The following is a 22,488-nucleotide window of genomic DNA, read 5'->3' on the forward strand; positions in this document are numbered from 1 at the left end:
ATGATCAACTTAAAGTCATAACTCTTCTTTGAACCAGACCACTGGATGAGCCTGCCAGGTTTAAAAAAAAAAAAAACATTATGTTGATCTTAACAACACTCTTGTCTTGCAGGTACGAGTCTTGCCTTATGCCAGCTGAGAATAAGCCTCTGGAGATGTCGGTGCTGAAGAAAGTCAAAGAGCTGCTGGCTGAGGTGGATGCAAGGACCGCGGCTAAACACATCACCATGGCGGACTGCACGGTATGCACAAAAACACATGCATATAAATGTATGCAGTTCACATGCACGCACACATGCATACAAAAGCCCGCATTCACACATGCTGACTTGCATACTCACATACAGCCAATGCACAAACAGCAAATGTCTTTCTTTTTTTTTTTAACTCTTGGACAGGTGGCGAGAATATTAGGTGTAACCTCAGAGATGCAAAGGATGATGGGAGTGTCCTCGGGGTTGGAGTTACTGACACTACCGCATGGACACCAGCTAAGACTTGACCTACTGGAGAGGTACAAACACGCTTTGCTTTCCCACTGTCTTCCTTTATACATCACTCACTAACTCCTTCATTAATTCCTCTATTGATTAGCTGTACTCTTCTGTTCTTACCCTCCATCTCCTCTCCTCTCTTCTCTTCTCGTCTTGTAACACACTACTGTCTACCACAATGTGAATTTCTGGCTTTCAAAATGACTCGGCACCCGTTGCTTCCCTATCAGCAGCAGTAATTAACTTTTAATGACTCATTTTATTCAATAGCACGCTCTTCTTTTTCTCAGGTTCTACACCATGTCTATCATGATGGCAGTGGACCTGCTGGGCTGCACGGGAAGCACAGAGGAGAGGGCGGCACTGCTCCACAAGACCATCCAATTGGCAGCAGAGTTGAAAAGCAACCTGGGCAACATGTTTGGCTTTGCTGCAGTGATGAGAGCCCTTGAGCTGCCACAGGTAAGAGATATAAAGACAGATAAAAGTCACCGTCGTTCATCTTCAAAGGTTTGCATTAAAACATTTTCTTGTTGTGTCATTCGTGGCCACAGATTTCCCGCCTGGAGCAGACGTGGGTGACTTTACGCCAGAGACACACAGAGGGCGCCATTCTATATGAGAAGAAGCTAAAACCTTTCATGAAGAATATGAACGATGGCAAAGGTGAGACCCTAGTTTAAATGGTTGGTATGCGTTTGCTTTTTTCATTGTGCAAAAGTGTGTATTTATTTACAACTCTCAACTGAAAACTCTCCTGTGATCACAGAGTCAAATGCCGTCGCCAGCACTTCCTTCCCCCACATCATCCCCGTCCTGTCCTTACTGGAGCGGGGCATGGCGGTCGGGGAGGCCCTGGAGCCCTGGGAGAGTGCAGAGGTGGGAGTAGATGTGGTCATGTACCACCTAGAGGCAGCGCGTACCATCGCACATCACGGGGCGATCTACGGAACCAACACTGAGACCAAAATGCAGGGTAAGGCCAAGGGCAGTCTCTGGAAGTGTGACCTGAGACAGCATCTGCGTTGTTTTAGCCATGTATGGCAATGTCGGTCTGTTGGTCGGTGGCATGTTGGCTCCCAGGCGATGAATCCTAATTATTTTAGTGATACAATGTAGACATTATACCTACTAGCAACAGCATGTTAGCATTGTCATTGTGACCATGTTGGCATGCTGATGTTAGTATTTAACTCAAAGTGCTCAAGTGCTTAAGTTCAGCTTCAAAGAAGTGCCAGCATGGCTTTAATAAAAGTATATTTTCTCTTCAGCCCTTTACTCCTAATACTCTTTGGTTTACGCTCATTAATAGTCAACATTGTTAATTATTTCATCCACACCGACCTTAAGAAATTATGAAAAGAAACCATTTTCTCCGGCATTGTGTTACATCTCATGTTGTTAACGCATTGCTGTTGATAATGAGTGTGTTCAGTTTCACTGATTTGATTTAATGATTGTGTGTGGTTACTATGTTAACTGTATTGACCCCTAACACCTCCCCAATGATTCTCAGTTTGAGGCCATTACTGCATTATTGAACAGTGTGTCAATAGCTATCTGCTCACATCTCAGCTTCCTGTTATATCTCGCCATCGATCAGCCTGACCTCAGTCTGCTCCCCTCATCAATATTTCTATGAGCCGAAGTTAAGACGCTTACGTCATACAGTTGTCAAAACGGGTTCAGCTCAAGATGTTTTTAGCTATTTTTAGTTCATCTAAAGGGTAATTCATTAATTTAATTGAGCATGTCAGCATGGATATTCATTGTTTACCCTGGGAGCCGTATGTGTGACAGAATAATGTTTCGGCCTCATCTCATCAACAAGTGGAACTGGCTCCAGATGTCATCCCTTGATCTGGAGTGGGCACGAGATAATAAGTGGTCATATATATGGGAAACAATTGCTGATAAAGGTCACGTGATGTGGTTGAAAAAGTTAGTGAACCTTAAAGTTGAGATTATTTTGTCACACAGAATGATGATAGATTTTCAGCACTATTTTGTTCATTGCTATCTACATCTAAATAGTTTTTCTTTCAATTAATTTACTTACATTCCAAGATGCATTTGGAATTTTTCTTATTTTCAGTTTCAATTTTTTTGTTCGTTTTTGTTACAGTATTATTGATATGCTTATATTCTGTCACATTTTGAGTGCTTTTAATAAAAATGTCAGAATATTTTTTCCCATTATAAATGGAAGAACAGACACTAAAGTAGTGGTCGAAAAAATCTGCTCCACAATCTTGATTATTAATCAACTTTTTTAGTTTTCTGTTGATTGATTATTACAAACAAAATGTCATCTACAAATAGTAACTCATAAACTCCTCTCCTCTCCAGGATTCCAGGAGCGAGCGGAAATACACGAGATCTTCCAGACAGAGTTTCAGATGCGTCTGCTGTGGGGCAGCCGCGGCTCTGAGGGCAGCCAATCGGAGCGCTACGAGAAGTTCGACAAGGTTCTCACCGCTCTCTCGCACAAGCTAGAGCCTCCTGTGCGCCAAAGCGAGCTATAGCACCTGCCCCACCAACCGACATCTCCAAAACACCCCCCCATCTGCACACACCACTCATTGTGCTATGGTCTAGTTTTGCATCGTAAAGGATGATGTGGAAGAGTCCAGCGAGAACACTGAGGGGGGGGTGGGGTGAATGAAGAAGAAGAAGCAGCTAACAGAGCATGTGCAGTGAGCAAAACAGAAAAGAGGGCCTCACTTATAACACGTGTTGCACTCAATGTTCACTTCTCTTTCTGTGCCTCCCTGTGGACTTCCTCAAGCTGAAGAAGATGGGGGAGGAGGGTGACCCGCTCCTCTGCATGGTACAAACAGTGACATGTGTACGGTGCCTCCCGAGGGCCAGACAGAGCTGCAGAGTTTGGCTTTGCTCCAATAAAACAGACGCTCTTGTTTCAAACAACTGCTGTCACACACTGTAGCAGGAATGCTAACAATAACTTGCATAGCTCATATAAAGATGTTTTGTCTCTGTGAGTGAGAGTGTGTCTGTGCGCCTGCGTATGTTTGTTTACATTCCTTCATTTTTTTTTATGTCATTAGTTTCATGTATTTTTTTTTTTTGTCTTATTTATTTGTTATGATCAAAGGATATTTGAGCATCATGGACGTTGCTTCACCAAACTCATGAGAATCTGCCAGAGCTTATTCTGAGGGAACCATATTCATAAAACCTTATTAATTATGTATCAAGATGTCCCATTAAAAATGTATCGGGCATGCATTAATAAATGTGTCAGAAATGAAACATTTGCAGAAGTAATGCAGCAACTTCAATATGAGGGCTTTGCGAGTTGTTAATAATGTTAAGAGGACAGAGCAACTTCCCTCTGTTGTAGCTGTTTGACTAATACATTTGATATTGTGTTTCTTGTGCACATAATTTAGCTCAAAGCGGCACTAAGACAGAGGAAAAATGGGATGTATACTCATTTAGTTCAAGCAATGTTTCACTTATTAAAACATGTTTCCATTTAAGTTGCAGAAATAATTGAAATGGTTGGTGCATGCAGCCACAAATGTTATACAGAGTAGAATGTTGCTCTAAACTACTAATTCAAATATAACGATGTGTCAAACTTGTGAAATATGCAGATGATAATAACCGTGACGATCTTTCAGGTTTGTAAAATATCCAAATTGATACCAAACTGACTTTTTCCAGTTTGAAAACCAATGAAGGATAAAAGAGGTTCCCAAACTGAGGCAAATAAGGACACATGGACCACAGCCCTGCTGCAGGGAATGTCTTTTGGTTGTATGTTTTGAGTTTGTGTTTCAGCAATAGAGCTAATCCTTTTATTGCTATGGGATGTTGTTGTGGATGACTGTTCAGTGTTAAATCATTCCTGCATTATCAGCATGTGGGCCTGAGAGGGCTGGAGCCGACATCTCCGAGCTATTCAGTCATTTCATCCAAGGGCTGAGACCCCTGAGGTACACACACCCATTCACAAAATTCACCTTTTTTGCCCCCCACATCAACTTAAAACATATATCATTTGCTCTCTCTGATATGAACCAAAGTCATATCAGATATCAATCAATCAGAAATACTTCTAAAAAATACCCTTCTGCCTGATAGTTGCATATCAGAGATTCTTTGCTGGGTGTTTGATTGTCCTGCTTTCTAGTCTGAGCCTGTATCAGATCTTGAGGTGAGGAGCCATGTGCCAGTTCCCACTGTGGTCCAACAGGGGGCGTTCTTTAGTTATCAAAACACTGAATCATTAATTGTAATACAATATAACAGGACGGCCTATATACAAAAAAACACATGTATTGTGTGTTTTGAGACCAATGTTTGATACCAATAATATTAGATATGAAATCTACAGGTTTGGGTTTGATATCTGATAACGCAGATGATGAAAAGGTGATGATAGATGCGATATGTTTTTATTTGTCCTCTGTTGAATGTTGTACAGGAATGCTCTGACCACGTGTGGATACTCCTGTTTGTTTTTTTATAACAGGATTGCGTGAGATGAACGTGAAAAGCAAAAAGACGAGAAATGTTTCAGGACTGATCTCACGATTTTTTTTTTTTTACGAACTGTATAAAGCAATTCACTGTTTTTCAAATAAAATAATTGCTTGTGTGAAAGAGTTTAGTTTTATTCAGAAAAAAATCCCCAAATCAAATCGTTTTACTGGTATTGTTTTGTCTGGTTATCCTATATATTTCTCATAATCATCAAATCCCATGAAAAGACCTAAACCAACAATTAAGTGATTCCTTTAAAGTCTGATACAGCTTATTTCTCTGTGACTTGGACCTCAATTATTGTCCAAAAACTATAAGAAACGCATCAATGAGCTACACTGTTGCACCTGATGGCATGAACATATTTACGAATGAAAGCCCGGGGAAGTTAGAATGTATTGAGAGACTGACAAAAAACATTTGATTTAGTCTTTTTATGAGATTTGTTGACAATAATTATTAGAAAACTAAAATAATAAGAAAAAATAAGAAATATATAGATAATAGCCAGTAACATTGAAACTATAAAAACACAAAGGGTTTCTCTCTATACATATTCTTGTTGTGGTAGAAAAGACACCACCACTGAATTCCAATTAAGATACTTGGCAACAACTTAGAATTGATGTTATAAAAGGTTTTGGCTTTGCTTGCAATGCACATAAGTAACCAATAGGAGGCCCCATATCACTATCAAACCCAAGCTGACCCTTCTCTTACACACAGTTATCCCTAGTTATGAACATCCTGGTTCCTGGTCCAGTTCAGGTGGCTGGGTCCTCCTCAGGTAGACGACAACATCTTTGTTAGTCCACTAGTTTCTTGGATCCTGCACCCTCCTGGGCACTTTAACTCCTCTGTTAATGTTCATACGCATTTAAATCTGCAATGTATCTCATGTTTAACTGAAAATGCACCGCATGAAGTGAGCATGTGTGATGTGCAAAGCATCACACATTGTTTTGCAGACAGACCCATGGTGGTGGCAGTGGGAGGGAGACAAAGACAGATGGACTGTGCGTGTGTGTGTGTGTGTGTGTGTGTGTGTATCCATGCACGTGTGAGCGCGTGTCTGTATGTGTGCACACATTTGTTTTTGTCTCAACGTGTGCTTTTTGTAAACGTGTGTGTGTGTGTGTGCCACAACACAGATGTTGCAGGAAAACTGCTGCTGCTCTTGCTGCTTACTCCCTCCATGAAGGAGGCAGTAGTGGGGCCTGGCAGCTGCTATACGGGGGGGGGGGGGGGGTGAAAGATTTCCTGGGAAAAAAAAGAAAGTAGAATTACTGAATTTGTGACATTAACAAAGTTATAATGTAGAACAGAAAGTACAATAAAATCAAACAGAACAGAATAGGATGCCACATAATCTGCTACAATAGAAAATGATCATTCGCTCTGCTCTTTGTCTCCCCTTCCCATACAGTTCCATAGGCGTAACATGTTATGGATGTAATCTGTAAGAGGATTCTCTCTGCTTGGTATCATGGTACATGTTAATTTCAGCTCTTTATGTTCCTTATTGAAACAGACCCAAGATCTCCCGGGCCAGCCAGCCAGCCAGCCAGCCAACCAGCCAGCCAGCCAACCGTCATCAATTCACCCCTAATCTCTCCCCCCAGTCCTTTTATAGCTAATCCATTGTGCGGGTCATTGTCATCTGATCATGTGTGACCCTGGCTGCTCTATAGCTGGTGCCTGGCAGCGTAGCGTTGACTTTTGACGTTCATCTGCAGGAAGATATGGAACGTTTCTTAATTTCAAGAAATGTCTCAAATCACATCCAACTTTGAGTTTGAGAGGCTGAGATGAAGATGGCCGAAGTGTGGGTGGGATATTGGAGACCGCCAACAAAATAATGAGGAAAAAAACATAGTATTTGTCATGCCAGAGGTTAACTCGGCTCCTTCACAGAATTAATTACCAGTCTGATTAACAGTAATCTAATAAAAACTGTTGGACATCATGAATCAGGTAGTGAATCACGTTTTTTGAGATGCATTTTATTTAATGTGCATATGAATATCAGCATATCCTTTGAACAGGGTGTTGTGTATTCCAGTTTTACAAACACAGCATAGTGGATATGACCATGTCCGCTAAGGTTAGGTTAACAGGTGTTTCACATCATCTTCAACTGAATTCAAAATATTGAAATATCTCAAAATCTTCTTCATTTCAAATCTAATAAAACAAATTGTATTAAACAAAAGAACAGCAATTTTTTGTGTACACTTATCAAATACATGTAATGTATCTTTTTGGTCACTTCATACTGAGATGGATAAAGCACAAGAAGTCCATCAGAGTACAAAAGAAGCACCGCGTACTATCCAACGCTGTACGTGCACCTCAAGGCAGCTCAGCAAATGTGACGTGACACCCAGTGATGGTGTGATCATTCCTGGATAGCTCGTGAACTTTACAGCCATAACGATCCCACCCACACCCCACCTTCTGCCTCTTTGTCCCGCTCTGAGCTCACCCCATGACTGTATGCTCCTCATCCCAGGACGAGAGGCTGCAGCCACAAATGGCGCATATCATGTCTTCATCATCTTTCAAAACTTCCACTGCGGCCTCCAGCATCAGAGGACCCCCTTGCTTTTCCTGCCTGCCTCCCCACCATCCCCTCACTCCTCCCTCACCCCTGCCAGGCCCCTGGTCGATCTGTCTATCTGCCCCTGCACTGACTCCTCATTAACACATGAATGAGGACAGGGAAGGGCCTGCTAAGGCTTGGACGCCAACAGAAGGCAGCGGATTTGCAATTCAAACCTTCTGACCGACCCCCCCCCCCCCCCACCTCCTCCTCCCGGCCCTGCATACTGGGACTGGAACTGTCACCGGTATGATTGAGGATGCATGCGAGGAGGGAGAGAGGGACAGAGAGAGACAGATGTGCATTCGCACACTCATGTCAGGCCTCTGCACACTTTCATATTGACATACACAATGCAAATACATGCAGACATGCACAAGGCATGTGAGAGAGAGTGCTGCATACTAATGACTTTCCAATATAATGATTTTCTAAATTAACATTAAGTTCAAGGGAATACCAGTTCATAAATGGGGGCACCGTCACACAGAATCAGTTACAGAGATGCTTACTGTTCCCAGAGTGCAAACTAAACACGGAGAAGCAGCATTATACTGTAGTTAGATTCAAATCCTATCCTGTATTTATGTCTCTGTTCTTGACATTTTAATTTCCTTTAAAAGGTTTCTATTCTTTAATTTGCATTTTAACATGTCCATGTTGTTTTTATTCATTCTTTAAAAAATGTTTTTAATGCATTATGTAAAGCGCATTGAATTTCCTTTGTGTGTGAAATCTGCCATACAAATATACTTTCCTTGCCTTGGGATAAAGGAGTTTGTAGCCTTTTTACAATGTTGAATTCTGGAGTTCTAAGGAGCAACACTTAACATCAGAACAAAACTCAGTCCAAATTCCATACATGTTCAAGTTCAAAAAGGCAGGTGTATAACTGAAAGTGTAAAAATTTAAATGTTGTAACTAAAAAGAAAGAAACAATTATCTGTTCTTTCATTGTGAATCATATAAATCATACACCTTGTAAAATATGCTTTAGCAATACTGCCCTTAAATATGGTCACGCGAAGAAAGAAAGAGGTGGACAATATCAATTTAATAACAATATGTCTTTTTACAAAATAATATTATTTTCTAAAAATATTATAAGATTGCTTTCAGTTTGCTGATTATATCAATTAATTTTTAAACACAAAACTGTCCATACCAGAGTTACATATACAAAGTAAAAAGAAAAAGATGATAAAAAATATAAATTTGTTTTTAAAAATCGTTTGAATTACCTTCTTATTCTTAATGTTTCTTATCGCTTTGCCATATTGATGCAGTTCTTGATAAAAAATGTCCAAAATGTGTTTTGATGTCGATTAAACATTAATGTATTCTTTTGTAATGAAAAATTGCATCCAAACGTCACTTCCGGCTTACCCTCTCCACTACTTCCTGCATGTGCCGACAATATGGCAGCGCCCGTAGCGATTCACCTGGAGTTTGGGTAGGCGAATATAAAACTCTTTATGATAATGTCGTACTCCAGTTTTGTTGTTCTGTGAGCAGTTTTGCGGAAACAAGCGGCTGGAGGAGCTTTGTATCCGTTTATTTATGCATCGTCAGCCTTCGCTTACTCAAACAAGACCTCACATCAGTGTAACAGCTAAGTTAGCTGCCTGCTAGTTTTGAGCTTGTTTATGAAATATTCACCATCGTGGAGCCGCGTTTTCTCTGTAAATTGACAGGAATAGAGAGAAGTTGTGTCCGTGACGTTATCGCACACTCAACCACGACGCACGAGCACACACTCGGACGACGCACGAGCACACACTCGGTCGGCTCGTGGTTCCTCTTGCAGCTCAGCCAGATGTGCAGAAGTCTGCCTTTCAAAACATGCCAAGAGTTTCTGAGCACAAGCTTGAATGAGCTGCAAAACAAAAGGAAAAGCAGCACCAATCAACATATAGAGCTTAGCCTCAAGTCAGACCTGCTTCACTAAAGTGAGGACTTTGGGTTTAAATTACTATTACGTGTTACTATTGTGAGTATTGCCTTACTTTAGACTTCTCAATAAAACAATAAATATGACAGCAACAGACTTCAGTACATGAGTGGGGATAAGTATAAAGTACACTGTCATGCTATATGTAATTTAAGAATAGAAAAATTAAAATCAATGTTGTGTGTATATATATATATATATATATATATATATATATATATATATTTTAGAGGTCTCATAGCTCCCTATTGTTAGCTAGACAGGAGCTGACATGTTACAGTAATTGATAGGAAGGTCTTAGCTGGTGAACCACAGGTCAGACGACCATGCAAAAATGTGACATTGTCTAATAACAAGCATGCGATGTGACGAATGTGGGAATAAAAACGATTTTAGGACTTTGTCATTATTTTCCAAAATTACCATCTCTTCAAAGTGCTTGCATCCCAGTAAGTCATATGGACAAGTGTGTCAGATCTGTGCCTGTGAAAGCACCAAACAAATCATACACACTGTCGATCACTTGCACTCTTTTTTTTTATCATCAACATTTTGCGGCTACGGTTCTTTTAATGCCCAGAGTTTCCTCACTGAGACACACTTGGCATACAGAACATTTGTCTTTGAAAACCAGGGGATGAATGAGTTTAATCCTGCAACCTGTTTGATCGCTTCAATGTGTGTTCTTTATCTGTAAAGGTGTGTTACACCTGTATTAAACAGCAAAAGACAACCATATGTTTACTCTCAGCTTAGCAGACCTCATGACATGTTTGTCCTGTGTAGAGTATTTAAACACCACATACACACACACTTAATTAGCCTATCTGACTCTTGTTTTTTTTTTTTTGTCTAGTGGTGGAGCGGAGCTGCTTTTTAATGGCGTGAAGGAACATCATGTGACTCTTCCGAGCCAATCCGAACCTTGTGAGTATCACCATGTCCGAATGAGAGCCTCATTGTTTTTAGCTGCGTGACGTTGATGATAAATGAACTAAATTAGAATTAGATATGAGGTTTCAGTGTGATGAATTACATATTTACAGGTTTACAGCCTCGCCAAGTTGACTCACATAATATATTAAAAATCAATGGAAGCCAATGGCTTCCTGGCAGTTTGGATGGTTTGAGGAGCAATCCTTAATTAATGACATCTCTGTCCTTTACCTGGTGTGCTGGTGTGCAGGATTCTTTGGTTTGTGATCTAGTACACCTCAGTGAGGCTTTTAGGTCGGTTACTTAAAGTTTGGAAATGTTTAGCGGCCATTTAAAGAGAGGTCACATAAAAATGCGAAGCCCTCAGTGTGGTCCTGATTTCACATAAAACATTTTTTTTTTTAATTATAAGAAAACAATTCTTTTTACTTCATAATGGCCAGACATGTTATTTATTTAACCTTTAACCAGGAAGTCTTTTGAGATGCATCATTTTCTTTGACACCTCTGTCATTGATATATGAACAATATGGAAATTAATTTATATTAGTATTTGTTGAGGGAAGATGGGGACATATGTTGTGATTCGTGACTAGTATATTAAAACCAATGTCAACAAACCATATATAGCATCTTTCCCTTTGCACACAACTTCTTCCATGATCCTCCTGTTGCTTTCCCTTCTCTCTCTCTCTCTCTCTCTCTTTGCTTCCATCCTCATGAATGGATCCTTTCACTTGTGAATGTTGCCCACTGTTAATGCAGATGTTTGTGTGTATGTGAATGGAGGTAGGAAAGGGGGCAAAAAGGGGAAGTCTATGTTTTTCTGTTGGTTGCAAAAGTGACAGTATAGGGTGACAGCTTTTTCTTTTTTCTTTTTTTTTTTTGATCAAGATCATTTTGGCTGACTTGGCGGGCGTGTTTCTCAGTTCATAAAAACTTTCCTACCTCAGGATCCAAATTGATTAGATTTTATTTTGCTGTGGGATTCGGGCTCCTTCCAATATGGGTCACTAGCTCACATGAAGGAGTCGAGGGACAACCGGCCCACAGCCCGACTTTATTTCCCAAACCCTGCTCAGGACCCGGGTCACTGAGGAAATGAGGAGGCAAGTGAATGGAAGTTGCCTAGAGGTTGAAGTGTGTGTGTGTGTGTGTGTGTGTGTGTGTGTGTGTGTGTGTGTGTGTGTGTGTGTGTGTGTGTGTGTGTGTGTGTGTGTGTGTGTGTGTGTGTGTGTGTGTGTGTGTGTGTGTGTGTGTGTGTGTGTGTGTGTGTGTGTGTGTGTGCGTGCGTGCGTGCGTGCGTGTGTGTGTGTGTGTGTGTTACAGAGAGAGGGAACAAATGAGAGAAATATGTGTCTTTGGTATTTAACGAAACAAAGGGTGTTCATCCATGGCGCTGATGTTACCACGACAACAAAAAGACAAAAGTTGACCAGAACAGGGAATGTCAGCCAGATATGACCTTGCTGCACCAGCGGACCTGTGTGTGTGTGTGTGTGTGTGTGAGGTTTCACCATGTTGTGCACAGTTCATAATTTCAGCTTCACAGGAGCACAGACATAACCTTTCCTGGACGTATTTTGCTCATTATGATCTTAGGTCTGAACTGGTTGTGTGTCTGGCAGGTTTGCTGATCCTGAAAATGTCTCTCCGAACTAATTTTGCCCCACACAACAGTGTGTGTGTGTGTGTGTGTGTGTGTTAGTACAGAAGGGGTGAAGGCAGATATAATTGGTTCTGAATCCTTCGTATTTCTCTTTGACCCCAGCCGGTGATTGATGACCCTCAACTGAAAGACCCCACCCCCACACTCTCTCTCTCTCTCTCTCTCTCTCTCTCTCTTTCTCTCTCTCTCTCTAACTCTCTCTCTCCCACACACACACACACACACACCAAAACCCCTGTGGTCTAAGGATCACACAGTTTTTGCCCCTCGCATCAGCAGAAAGATGGATAGCTCATCCCCCCTCACATCACAGTCATAATCGCACAAAGACAGAAAAGAAGAAGGGGGGGGACTGCATGCACAAAAGAAAAGCGACCACGGTTTTGAATCGGCGTCAAAATGGCGCCCTTTCCCTCCCTCCCTGTCTCCTCTCTACCCACGCAACGCAGCTATCCCAAGATGCTTCAGGAGCCTGTGACGCATTTTCCCTCTCTTGTCTGTTTGTTCCCTCGTTTTCTTCCCCCTCCCTCTACCTGGACCGCAGAGCGCTTTCAAAAACCTTCACCTCCCAGTCGCTCCACGTCATTGTTCTTTCCTTTAACCTCTCTTAACTCCTTATTCCTTTACATTGTCCTCCATTTTTAAAACGTGAGGTGAATTGGTTGCCCTATGTGTAACCTTTTACCAGAAAGCCATCAAAAGAGCATCGCCGTGATGACTGTTTGTTATAAAACAGATGTCTGAATTATTATTGATCCGTGTATTGAGCTAAGACAACCTATCTATTGTCTATGTGTGCAACTTTTAACATGTTTGCTTGTGTGTGTCGAGGGACGGAAATAGAAATACAGGCTAAAGATGGAAACAGATGAAGGAGAGAGAGAGGAGGAGAGCAGGTTTTACGAGAGAGAGAGAGGGAGAGAGAGAGAGAGAGAGAGCAAATCAAAAAGTAAATGGGCGAGGGGATGAAAGAGCGAATAAGGGGTAATGGTGGAGAAAAATTACCAATGGTTAAAAGCAGAGAGGGAGCAAAAAAAGGAGTCACCACAAAGAAGGAGTTATGACTGCTGTAGTGATTAGTTCTGTTTTTAGCCCCGCAGAGGTGCAGGTCAATATTCACTGCCTACTCTGGTGTGTGTGTGTGTGTGTGTGTGTGCGTGTGTGTGTGTGTGTGTGTGTGTGTGTGTGTGTGTGTGTGTGCGTGTGCGTGTGCGCTGCAGGGAGAAGTAGTTGTCTTTTTTTATATGGAGGCCTGGAACCGTAGAAAACTAGCACTATCATTATACTACTGAGCTGGCTGAAAGCACTGCAATTAACCTGAGCACCACTCACACACACACACACACACACACACTCTCACACACACACACACACACACACACACACACACACACCTTATACATCACATATCATCCACACAGGGAGTTGCCCTCATCAGTGACCAGGCAGGTGTCTCTATAAATATATTTGTCACAAGCCAAATGCTTCAGTGGGCCTTTTGATATTTATTTTATGCGTTTTTTACGTTTTTCTTCGTTTGTATTTCATTTGATTACATCTTGTGGTTATTTGTATTAAAACCCTTTATCAGCAAGCGCTGCAATTGCTGTTGTTTTATGGCTGAATAAATGAAACCTTGAACTTTAAAAGACGACTCCTCCACAGTAGAGACATTTTCTTTAGATATGTGGTTTAATAATTTCATAATCTGAAGAAGCAGGTATGTTGGTGGGTTTCAGGCACCAGAATGTCTCAGTGAGTTTAGATGTGCACTAAATGTATGCCTGCATTTTATATCTAACATAATCATTTATTGAAAGTAAACAAAAAAAAATCCAAATTTGGCTACACCTGTGAATGTACCTGAATGTATTTCATGTAGTTTTGTGATATTAGCTCTGCCTTTGATCCGGCTGATCCTGGATCCCCGTGTGACTCGGCTCCTACCTGCTACGGCCTCGGCGCTCTCCTTCCACCTGGCTTTGGGACGACTCGCTGTCGTCCTCTTACCCTCGTATCTGCTCCATCTGCTGCCGCGCTTGTTTTATTTTCCTCTCTTGTAATCTCTCTCTCTCTCTCTTCTGTTTATTTACTCTCTCCTCGTATATTTCCATACCTCTCGTCTGTTCTTTTTCCTTCCTGTGTAAACTGGTCAAGGAGGCCGATACTGTTCATTTTGATGGTGTGTGTGTGTGTGTGTGTGTGTGTGTGTGAGTGTGTGTGATACGGCTACCAGAAATTGCAGTGCTGTTCTCAAGTGTTATCGCGAGGCGTCGTGTACATCGAGAAGACAGCTGTGATCATACACACTCGAAAACAGGAAATGGTCACAAGAAAATATTAGATTTAGTGTGTTTGTGTCCATAATGTTACAATGTTTCCTTACATTTCTTTAAAGAAACACACCAAGCACTAACACACACACACTCAAAAGCTCTCAGACCACCTTGAATCTTGATGCGAACGACAGCCATTACTCTAATATATTCATTGTTGGTAGTTTTGCGGGGATTTATCCTAAAACCTCTCATTGTCGTCGCCTTTGTGGCTTTCTGTCAGTCGGTCTGAGTGAGGCTCAGCCTATTGTTGAGACGAGGTCAATCTGATTGTTCGAGAGGTCAGACTCATAGACTCATCAAGCATTGGCTGATATCCAATCTCAGGCGAGAATTTAATGTTCCAATCAAACAAAGAAAATTATCATTCTGATATCGGCTTTTCGGATTATTTTATTTGTCCTGCGTTGAAAAAACTTCACTACAAGTGTGATGCTGCAGAGGAATATTATTGCATTTATATATTTTTTAAAGAAGTAGATGCTTTTGGAAAATGTCTGACTTAATATTTCAATTTTGTTTTCCTTCATTTTAACCTTTTGAAAATGTCGAGCTGTGAGCTGTGGGTGTTTTTTGATTTCTAATCTGTCCAGTCGTGTCTAGATTTAGACACACAAATCATTCATTTAATTTCTTTCCAGCCAAGGTGAACAATGTCGCTCTTGGCCATTGACATCAGTCAACCATCCCCCCATTTCCAGAACCCCCCCCCCCCCAAACATACACATACACTCATAAATATACATACACACAGACGCACACACACACATACATACACAGCCTCGTCCCGCCTGGTGCTTCTGTCGCGTCACATCGACCAGGGGGCTGGAACCGTGCACCTTGACCCTTAACCCCTGACCTGTGGCCTCTGTTGTCTGTCTGTCTATGGGCTTTGTGTGTGTGTGTGTGTGTGTGTGTGTGTTTTTTTTAGGGGACGTGAAGCAGCTGCTGGTCTGGATCCAACGGAACCTGCTGAAGGAACGGCCCGAGCTCTTTGTCCAGGGAGACTCTGTGTGAGTGTGTGCGTGCACTTGACACACACTTGGATCTGTGTACAACAATATGACCTGAAATGATACGTTATGCATCACAGCAACAAAATAAATGTACTGCCAAATGTGACTGTAACATTTGGTCACAACAGCTCTATTAGAACATGTGAAATGATGCAAATGAAAGTAGATTGTGAAGCATTTTTTTTTTCCTGCAGTTCAAAACTGCTGAAATCCTCGAGGAAAAAACTGTCTAGCCTTCAGGTTATGGGTTTCAATAAGATGATTACCTGTGTGCAAGTGTGTGTGTGTGCACATGTGTGTGTGTGTGTGTGTGTGTGTGTGAATGTGTGTTGTGGGTCCAGGGCTCACAGCAGCCTGATAGGACTGGCTGACTTTTACAGCTGCCTTTGTGCAGGACTATTTATAGCACCACCTAAGCAATGACTGGAGAAATAGCTGGCCTACCTATAAACCGTGTACATTTGATGTGTGTGTGTATTTCATGTTGAAAGCGCACACATCATCAAGGTGTTTCTTCATTATCTTTTAAAAATGAAAACAATCTGTGTGTGATTAGTTGACTATCTTTATCTTTAATTATTTTGTTCCTTCTCACAGCAGCCCTGTTGTTTGTGTGTTCTTGCCGCATGTTTGTACTCACAGGTTCCTCTCACATTGCCCTTTCTCATTGACGTCATAGAGCATCAAGGTGGACAGAGGCATTATCTCCCCACCCACAATACCTAAATAGTTTCCTCTGTGGCGTTCAGAAATTAAATACACCAACTTCTGTGAAGGAGACTGCACCCAGAGGTGTTTGTCCCCTTACCCCCATTATCCTCTTCTGAAGGGTGGGGATTTTTTTTTTAGGCTTCATCTGTACGTTATTTTTGGGCCGCCATTAATTGTCAGTGACAGTTTGTTTCCCCCCACGTTCTCTACTATTTTACTCAGCCCTTGTTAGCCGTAAAACAATTTTCTGAGTTTGTGATTGCTAATACATGTGCTTTATGCATATTTGCAGATCAGAGCAGTTTCAATGTGCATAGCATTAATGAGAATAACCCCAAAGTGCTTGTTTATGATCTTATATATGGGCTGTAACATGGACATAACACACGTGCAGTCACAGATACTGTTAGATGTATTATCATAAATATACCAGTGTGAGTTCTCAAACTGAATACTGGTTGTCTATTAATTTCATACTGTGAAGTGTTGACTATTTCCTCTGGGCTACATTTTGCTCCTGAAAAATATTAAGAATAAAAATATTTTTTTCAGTTCCACACTTTTAGGTGTCATCAATTATCTTTTACTGTTATTTTTGACTTTGATTACGACTGAATAACAGGCTTTGCTTGCAAAGAAAAGACTAACCCCAAAAAGTTAGAGTCTTAGCTGTAAGTGTAATAATTAGTACAAATTGAATAAGTAATAATACATATTTCTTTTGTTTTTAAATATGAATATAAAAATGTCCTGACCATTAAATAGAGGAAGCTATGTCTATTTTGTTTAACATGATTAAAATCGTTGTTGTAGTGCTTCTTTCCTTAATTTAATTCTATTTCAAAACAACTTTAATTCGTTTTTATTGGATGCAGATCGGGCTTTTTTTCTTTGGGTTTTTTTTTTTATGTGCATCTATGGAGGCATTCTGCTCTCCCGGTATATATTTTTTGCACACATATATACGTGTGGTTGCGTGTGTGTGTATACCTTTGGGAAATGTGTCTGACTCAAAACGGTGTGTTTTCCCACAGGAGACCTGGGATACTGGTGCTTATCAATGATGCAGACTGGGAGCTAATGGTGAGCTCTGGGAGCCATGTTCACTGTCAGATGGTGGAGAGAGAGATAGTGTGTGTGTGTGTGTGTGTGTGTGTGTGTGTGTGTGTGTGTGTGTGTGTGTGTGTGTGTGTGTGTGTGTGTGTGTGTGTGTGTGTGTGTGTGTGTGTGTGTGTGTGTGTGTGTGTTTCCAGTAGCTTGTAAAAACATGCAATATTTTTTATTTTAAGCTCTTTTAGCCTATGTTGACCGATGTTTCCATTACAGTGTTAAATGACTGGAGATGATGTCTCCGTGCATAGATCCCTAGCATTTAATTCAGGACTGTGTGTGTGTGGGGGGGCAGGTTATAGCCTCACTGATACTGATACTGCTCATTTTCTGAGTCAATGTTTCATGTAACGTGAAAGCAGCTGCAAGACAGGTTCGTCCTTGGGGTCTCGTATCTGAACACATATTTACACGCACACACACAGAGCGAACGCTTCAATTTCAATCCATTGATTCAATAACAGGACGCAACACAGGATGTAAATGAAATGAAAAGTTTGTCATTGATTGGACCCCAGTGGGAGCACGGGAGCAATACGCACATTTGTATTAGCGAAGACAGACATTTCTGCTTTGACTTGTAGAGATGTGTGAGTATTGAATGTGTCGTGTGTTTTGTAAACCTCAGGGGGAGCTGGACTACCAACTACAGGACCAAGACAACGTTGTGTTTATTTCCACTCTTCATGGAGGATAGCAAATGAACGATGAATACACGCAACATATCCTTCTCTGTAACAGCCTTTTCTCCACATCCTCTGCACTCTTCACTCCCCCCCCCCACATCTCAACAACACACCACCCCATTGGTCGCTGTGGATGTGTCAGGATTGTCTGACCGGGATCATCGACCGGGATCGATGTTTGGTCCACAGGAATAAGTGGAAATTCAGAGACGATTACCAAGAAAAATGTGGAAACTGTGAGACGGGAATTCTGCTTTTTTAAAATCAAAACTGGACAGGTGTATGAATCTCTGGTCGTACTGGCCGACTCACAGGTGCGAGTGCAAATACCTGCCTTTGGTGTTTAAAACTTCACCTCCCTGCATCCTCAATTCCAGCATGAAAGACAAAAAGACCTTTTCTTAGTCTCCAATGACCTTCAGGAATATAAAATATAAGCAGTCAGTATACAAACATTTAACAATATCTTCATAAGGACATTTTTGGTGTTTTTTTCATTTGTCAACATTGATCATTTCTCCTATGAAGACGTTTTTAAAATCTGTTTTACAATAACATCTATTTACACCCCATAAGCGAGTTATGGATGCTTCACATGGGGTTACAGTTGTTGACAAATAAGGAACAAAAATGTTCTTAAAATGTTTACAAGTACATTATAGTGTGTTATATAATGCATAGAAATGCTAATAGCAGGGGTTAAAATAAAGTGTTATTGTTATGGGTTTTTTGGACCGATGTGATGTAATTTTTCTTAAAATATACTTTAATCTTCCAATTGTTATATTTTTCCTCACATAATGAAAAAAAGATTAAACGGTTTTTTTGTAAAAGAAATTGAGTTCGGACTTCTGTAATTCATTTTCAAAATACTAATTTACTACAAAGGAGCGACTATTTCCAGTTGTAAGCACAGTGGTGAAATAAGCATTAATTATACATTATGAACATTTAATTCCGATTGAATTTCTACTGTTAGCTGTCTATGTTATGATTATTGTATATAAAGGTTATTCATTTAAAATTCCCCCAAACCACATCATGTGTTTCTGCACTGAATGAACTACAGCATCTCTCTCGATGCCAAAGTACAATCTTGACCGCAAAGATCCACAGCACCCTGTACAGCACGCGGAGGCCTGTCCAAACGTTTTTCTCAATTAGGATTTTACATCACGCTTCGATTATTCCTGCTGGTAGCCTATATCTGATCGATTTAAGCCCGACTCTGTGATCACACTGCAGTTTTAGGCTGATTAGACGAGACTTGTGGGAGATTTTACCGTCCTACAGCCCCACCCAGCTGGAATATGCATAAGAGAGAGAGAGAATGTGTGTGTGTGGTGGTGGTGGGTGGGGTGTACAGGACCACTGCGGGAGGTCGAGGTCTAGCCCCCGGGCTGCCCTCCCCTGAACGCCCGGGGCGACCTAAAACCTTTTCTCGGCTGTGGAGTCCGATTTGCAACGGGAAACCGGCCGATAAAGGCCGGCAGAAAGGAAATGCTAATGAGGCTGCGAGGGGGTGAGAGAGAGGAGAAAGTGTAGCACTGTGTCAGCGAGTGCAAGCCTGGGATACTGAGGAAACTGAGTGTGTGTGTGTGGGGGGGGTGATCAAAAGGTTCTGCATGTGTATATGGCCTCTCATAGGTCACCACGTTACGTTTTTGAACCAAATATTCACAACGTCAAAGGTGGGCTGTTGTAGATTTTAAATCTTTAAACATTTTTATTTTATTGCATCTATTAATGCTTAAACATAATAACTTGAGACACTAGCTTTTACATGTGAATCAGGGTTTGTACCCACATTTTATTCCCACTCTGTTTCCATTAGTGTGTATATCCGCACTCTCATTGTGCATGCAGGGTTTGGACTATTACCTGCACAGTTTATAAGCAAGTCCACATGCTGCACACTTGATCCTGCTCAACAGCCAGGAGAGATGGTGACGATGGTGGTGGTGAGAGAGTCGACCTGGCCTCACCATCAGATCACCAACGTGTACCATAACGACTCTGAGCAGCTCAGGTTCCAACAGTGGGAATAAAAAGCCCCTGCTTCTCCTGTAATAAACAGCCATGTAGTAAACACTAGCCATTAAAAATAAACTGCTAGATTATCTTTTTACAAAGTAGCATTGATTTCATTTTTTCTTTCTATCAGGCTGACAGGGTGATCATTTTTTTAAGTATTCTTCTGTTACATACATGAAAGAAATATATATATATAGTTATCCCTAATTTTTCGATTATGGTAACCAAAGCAACTGTTGCCATATTTACTCTCCATCGTGTTTTGCACCCATAGTTTTCCTGCAGTGAATCCAGTGCTGAAACTGAAGGCATGTTAGCTGAACAAAAACACTGTAGTTAGAAATATAAAGCTCAAACAGTCTGCCAAACAACTCTAAATGAGAAGTAGTTTAGCATCTATATTGCCACAATCAAAATGTAACAAGACTCGGTTTTATTTTTCATTTTTTTACCACTGAACCTGCTGATTATTTATTAATTAAAAAGAAGCTCTTTATTTAGAAACAAATACATTCGTGTTATGCAGTTGTGTTTTGAAAAGCACGTGCACAAATGTTTGCTTCAAATAAAATAAAAATGAATAAACAATTGTAATTTAGAGGCTACTGATAGTCTGTAAAATAAGTAACGAGAATCAGTAGCTGAGTCCATTTCACACAGACGCATTTCTGCAAGAGCAAACATGATGCACTCATCCCCTGGAATTAAGAAATGTTAGCCTTTAATGTTCAACAACAATAGCACGCACACACACACACACACACACACACATACGTTGGCTGTGTGGATGTGCTGTTGTTTTCAATTAAATGCTGAGCCTACAAAAAAAAACGTTTCAAAATATATTTAAAATAAGAAAATATTTTAGGGGTAATATAGTACATTTTTTATGTTTTTACATTATTCGTTAATAACTTAAATATTTGTATTATCTATTTATACGTTTGAATGATCAGACATTTTTCGTTTGAAAATGAATAATTATAATTATTTTAAAGCAGTAAAACTGGTTAAATAAATAAAATAATGAAAAAAGATGAAAAGATAAAAAGACCGAAAGGGCCATAAGTGTCCCACGTGATTCATCAGTGACGCTGTTTGGCTCCTGAGATTTGAGCATCAGTCATCAGGCCTCTCGTGTTCTTCTAAGCTTTTTACAGCACTGTAACACATGAATATGTAACTTATAAGACTCCCCCAAAGAAGCACTAAATGCGTTTTTAAAATTGTGTTAAGTAATATATCTCTGCTTAGCATGCCTTCTTGTAGGATGCACTTAATTAAGACTTTGTCTAAGCTGCTCTTTATATATTAATATATCAGATGGAATTCTCTAAGAAGCTATTTTTTTTCATTCAAACGTATATCTTTTGACGTTTCTTTCTATTTAATCTGCCTCGTTCATTCGTGTTTATTCTCCTCGTGCATGACTTCATGTCTCTGATGGTCCAGTTCGTATAGCTCATCTCACGTGCGCCTGTGCTGCATGCAGGCCTCACTCTGCCAGCACTCTCAACTCACCGCTTCCTAGTATTTGCCAAACACAGTCGATACATCGATGCTTCCGGTCGATGCTTGCCATTTAAAACAAACACTCTTGATTATATCTTCGACAAAGTGTAAATACCAATCGGGCCAAACACAACGCGCATCCCGAAAAACACATTACACGAGGCAGAATAAGGTTTCCTCCACTTTATTGGCCCAGTCCCGCGTCCGTTTCATCCGCACAAACGTGGTTTGTAGATCTTACCTGAAATGAGACAGTTACAAAAAACAACCCGAGACTAAAGACCGTTGTGCAGCCTCCTTTGTGGTTTCGGAGGCCTATACATTCTTGATGTGGCGTTTGGCCAAAGCCAGCAGTGATGAATGTGAGTCTGCAGCAACAGATGTCCATACACAATTCTTGGGGTTGAATTTTGAGTTGACTCAAGAATTGCGTTTGGACAATCAGTCGCTAAAGACTCTGTATATCCTCTGCCAAGATAAAAAAAAAAAAAAAGACGAAATCAAGCATTTGGTTATTTAAATCACAAAGTGTGCACGGGTCGTTATTGTATAGGCCCATGGCTGCACCTGCCACGGCTGCCTAAATGATGCCCTTTGACAGCATTGGCTGCGACTGACACTAAAACCTGTTTTCTCTCCCCTTTTTTTCCCTACAAGATTAGGGAGTTGCAGCACTGTGCATTATTTGTGACATCCTCGCTGCTCAGCACTGCCCCGGATTCGGCCTCTTGAAAGAAATATCACTGTGCATTTCCAACTCTGAGCTGTTTCAGCAGAAAACTAAACCTTTAAGATGTTTTTTGTTTTTTTTTTGCGATGAAAAGCACATTCCCTTATTCTGAAGCTGATCCCCTCTGTTGTACTGACACATAGGAAGAAAGTCGATCCTTTTTTCTTGTTGCATTTGTTTGATAATGCT

The 22,488-nt window shown here is 40.8% G+C and overlaps 2 protein-coding genes across 5 annotated transcripts in view; both read left to right on the plus strand.

Moving 5' to 3' along the window:
- Positions 1–5,126, plus strand: part of sh2d3ca (SH2 domain containing 3Ca) — a 46,443-nt gene extending 41,317 nt beyond the window's left edge. For all 3 annotated transcript variants that reach the window (XM_076079683.1, XM_076079681.1, XM_076079682.1), the window contains 6 exons: positions 113–242; positions 399–514; positions 785–956; positions 1,049–1,160; positions 1,264–1,470; positions 2,844–5,126. In XM_076079683.1, coding sequence (XP_075935798.1) covers positions 113–242; positions 399–514; positions 785–956; positions 1,049–1,160; positions 1,264–1,470; positions 2,844–3,019 — 913 coding nt within the window. In that variant the 3' untranslated portion in view covers positions 3,020–5,126. The remainder of the gene's footprint in view (positions 1–112; positions 243–398; positions 515–784; positions 957–1,048; positions 1,161–1,263; positions 1,471–2,843) is intronic.
- Positions 5,127–9,005: 3,879 nt separating this feature from the next.
- On the plus strand, positions 9,006–18,860 carry urm1 (ubiquitin related modifier 1). 2 transcript variants are annotated; one of them, XM_076079866.1, is made up of 5 exons: positions 9,006–9,061; positions 10,416–10,486; positions 15,390–15,513; positions 17,262–17,310; positions 17,966–18,860. In XM_076079866.1, exons 1-5 carry the CDS (start codon positions 9,027–9,029, stop codon positions 18,032–18,034), a joined length of 348 nt encoding a protein of 115 aa, XP_075935981.1. In that variant the 5' UTR covers positions 9,006–9,026; the 3' UTR covers positions 18,035–18,860. The 2 variants fall into 2 exon arrangements, with proteins under 2 accessions (XP_075935981.1, XP_075935982.1); XM_076079867.1 differs by having other exon boundaries at positions 15,432–15,513.
- The last annotated feature ends 3,628 nt before the right edge of the window (positions 18,861–22,488 follow it).

This window comes from Anarhichas minor, unplaced genomic scaffold, assembly GCF_050575085.1.
Source record: "Anarhichas minor isolate MPS153535 unplaced genomic scaffold, ASM5057508v1 ptg000073l, whole genome shotgun sequence".
Classification (NCBI taxonomy): domain Eukaryota; kingdom Metazoa; phylum Chordata; class Actinopteri; order Perciformes; family Anarhichadidae; genus Anarhichas; species Anarhichas minor.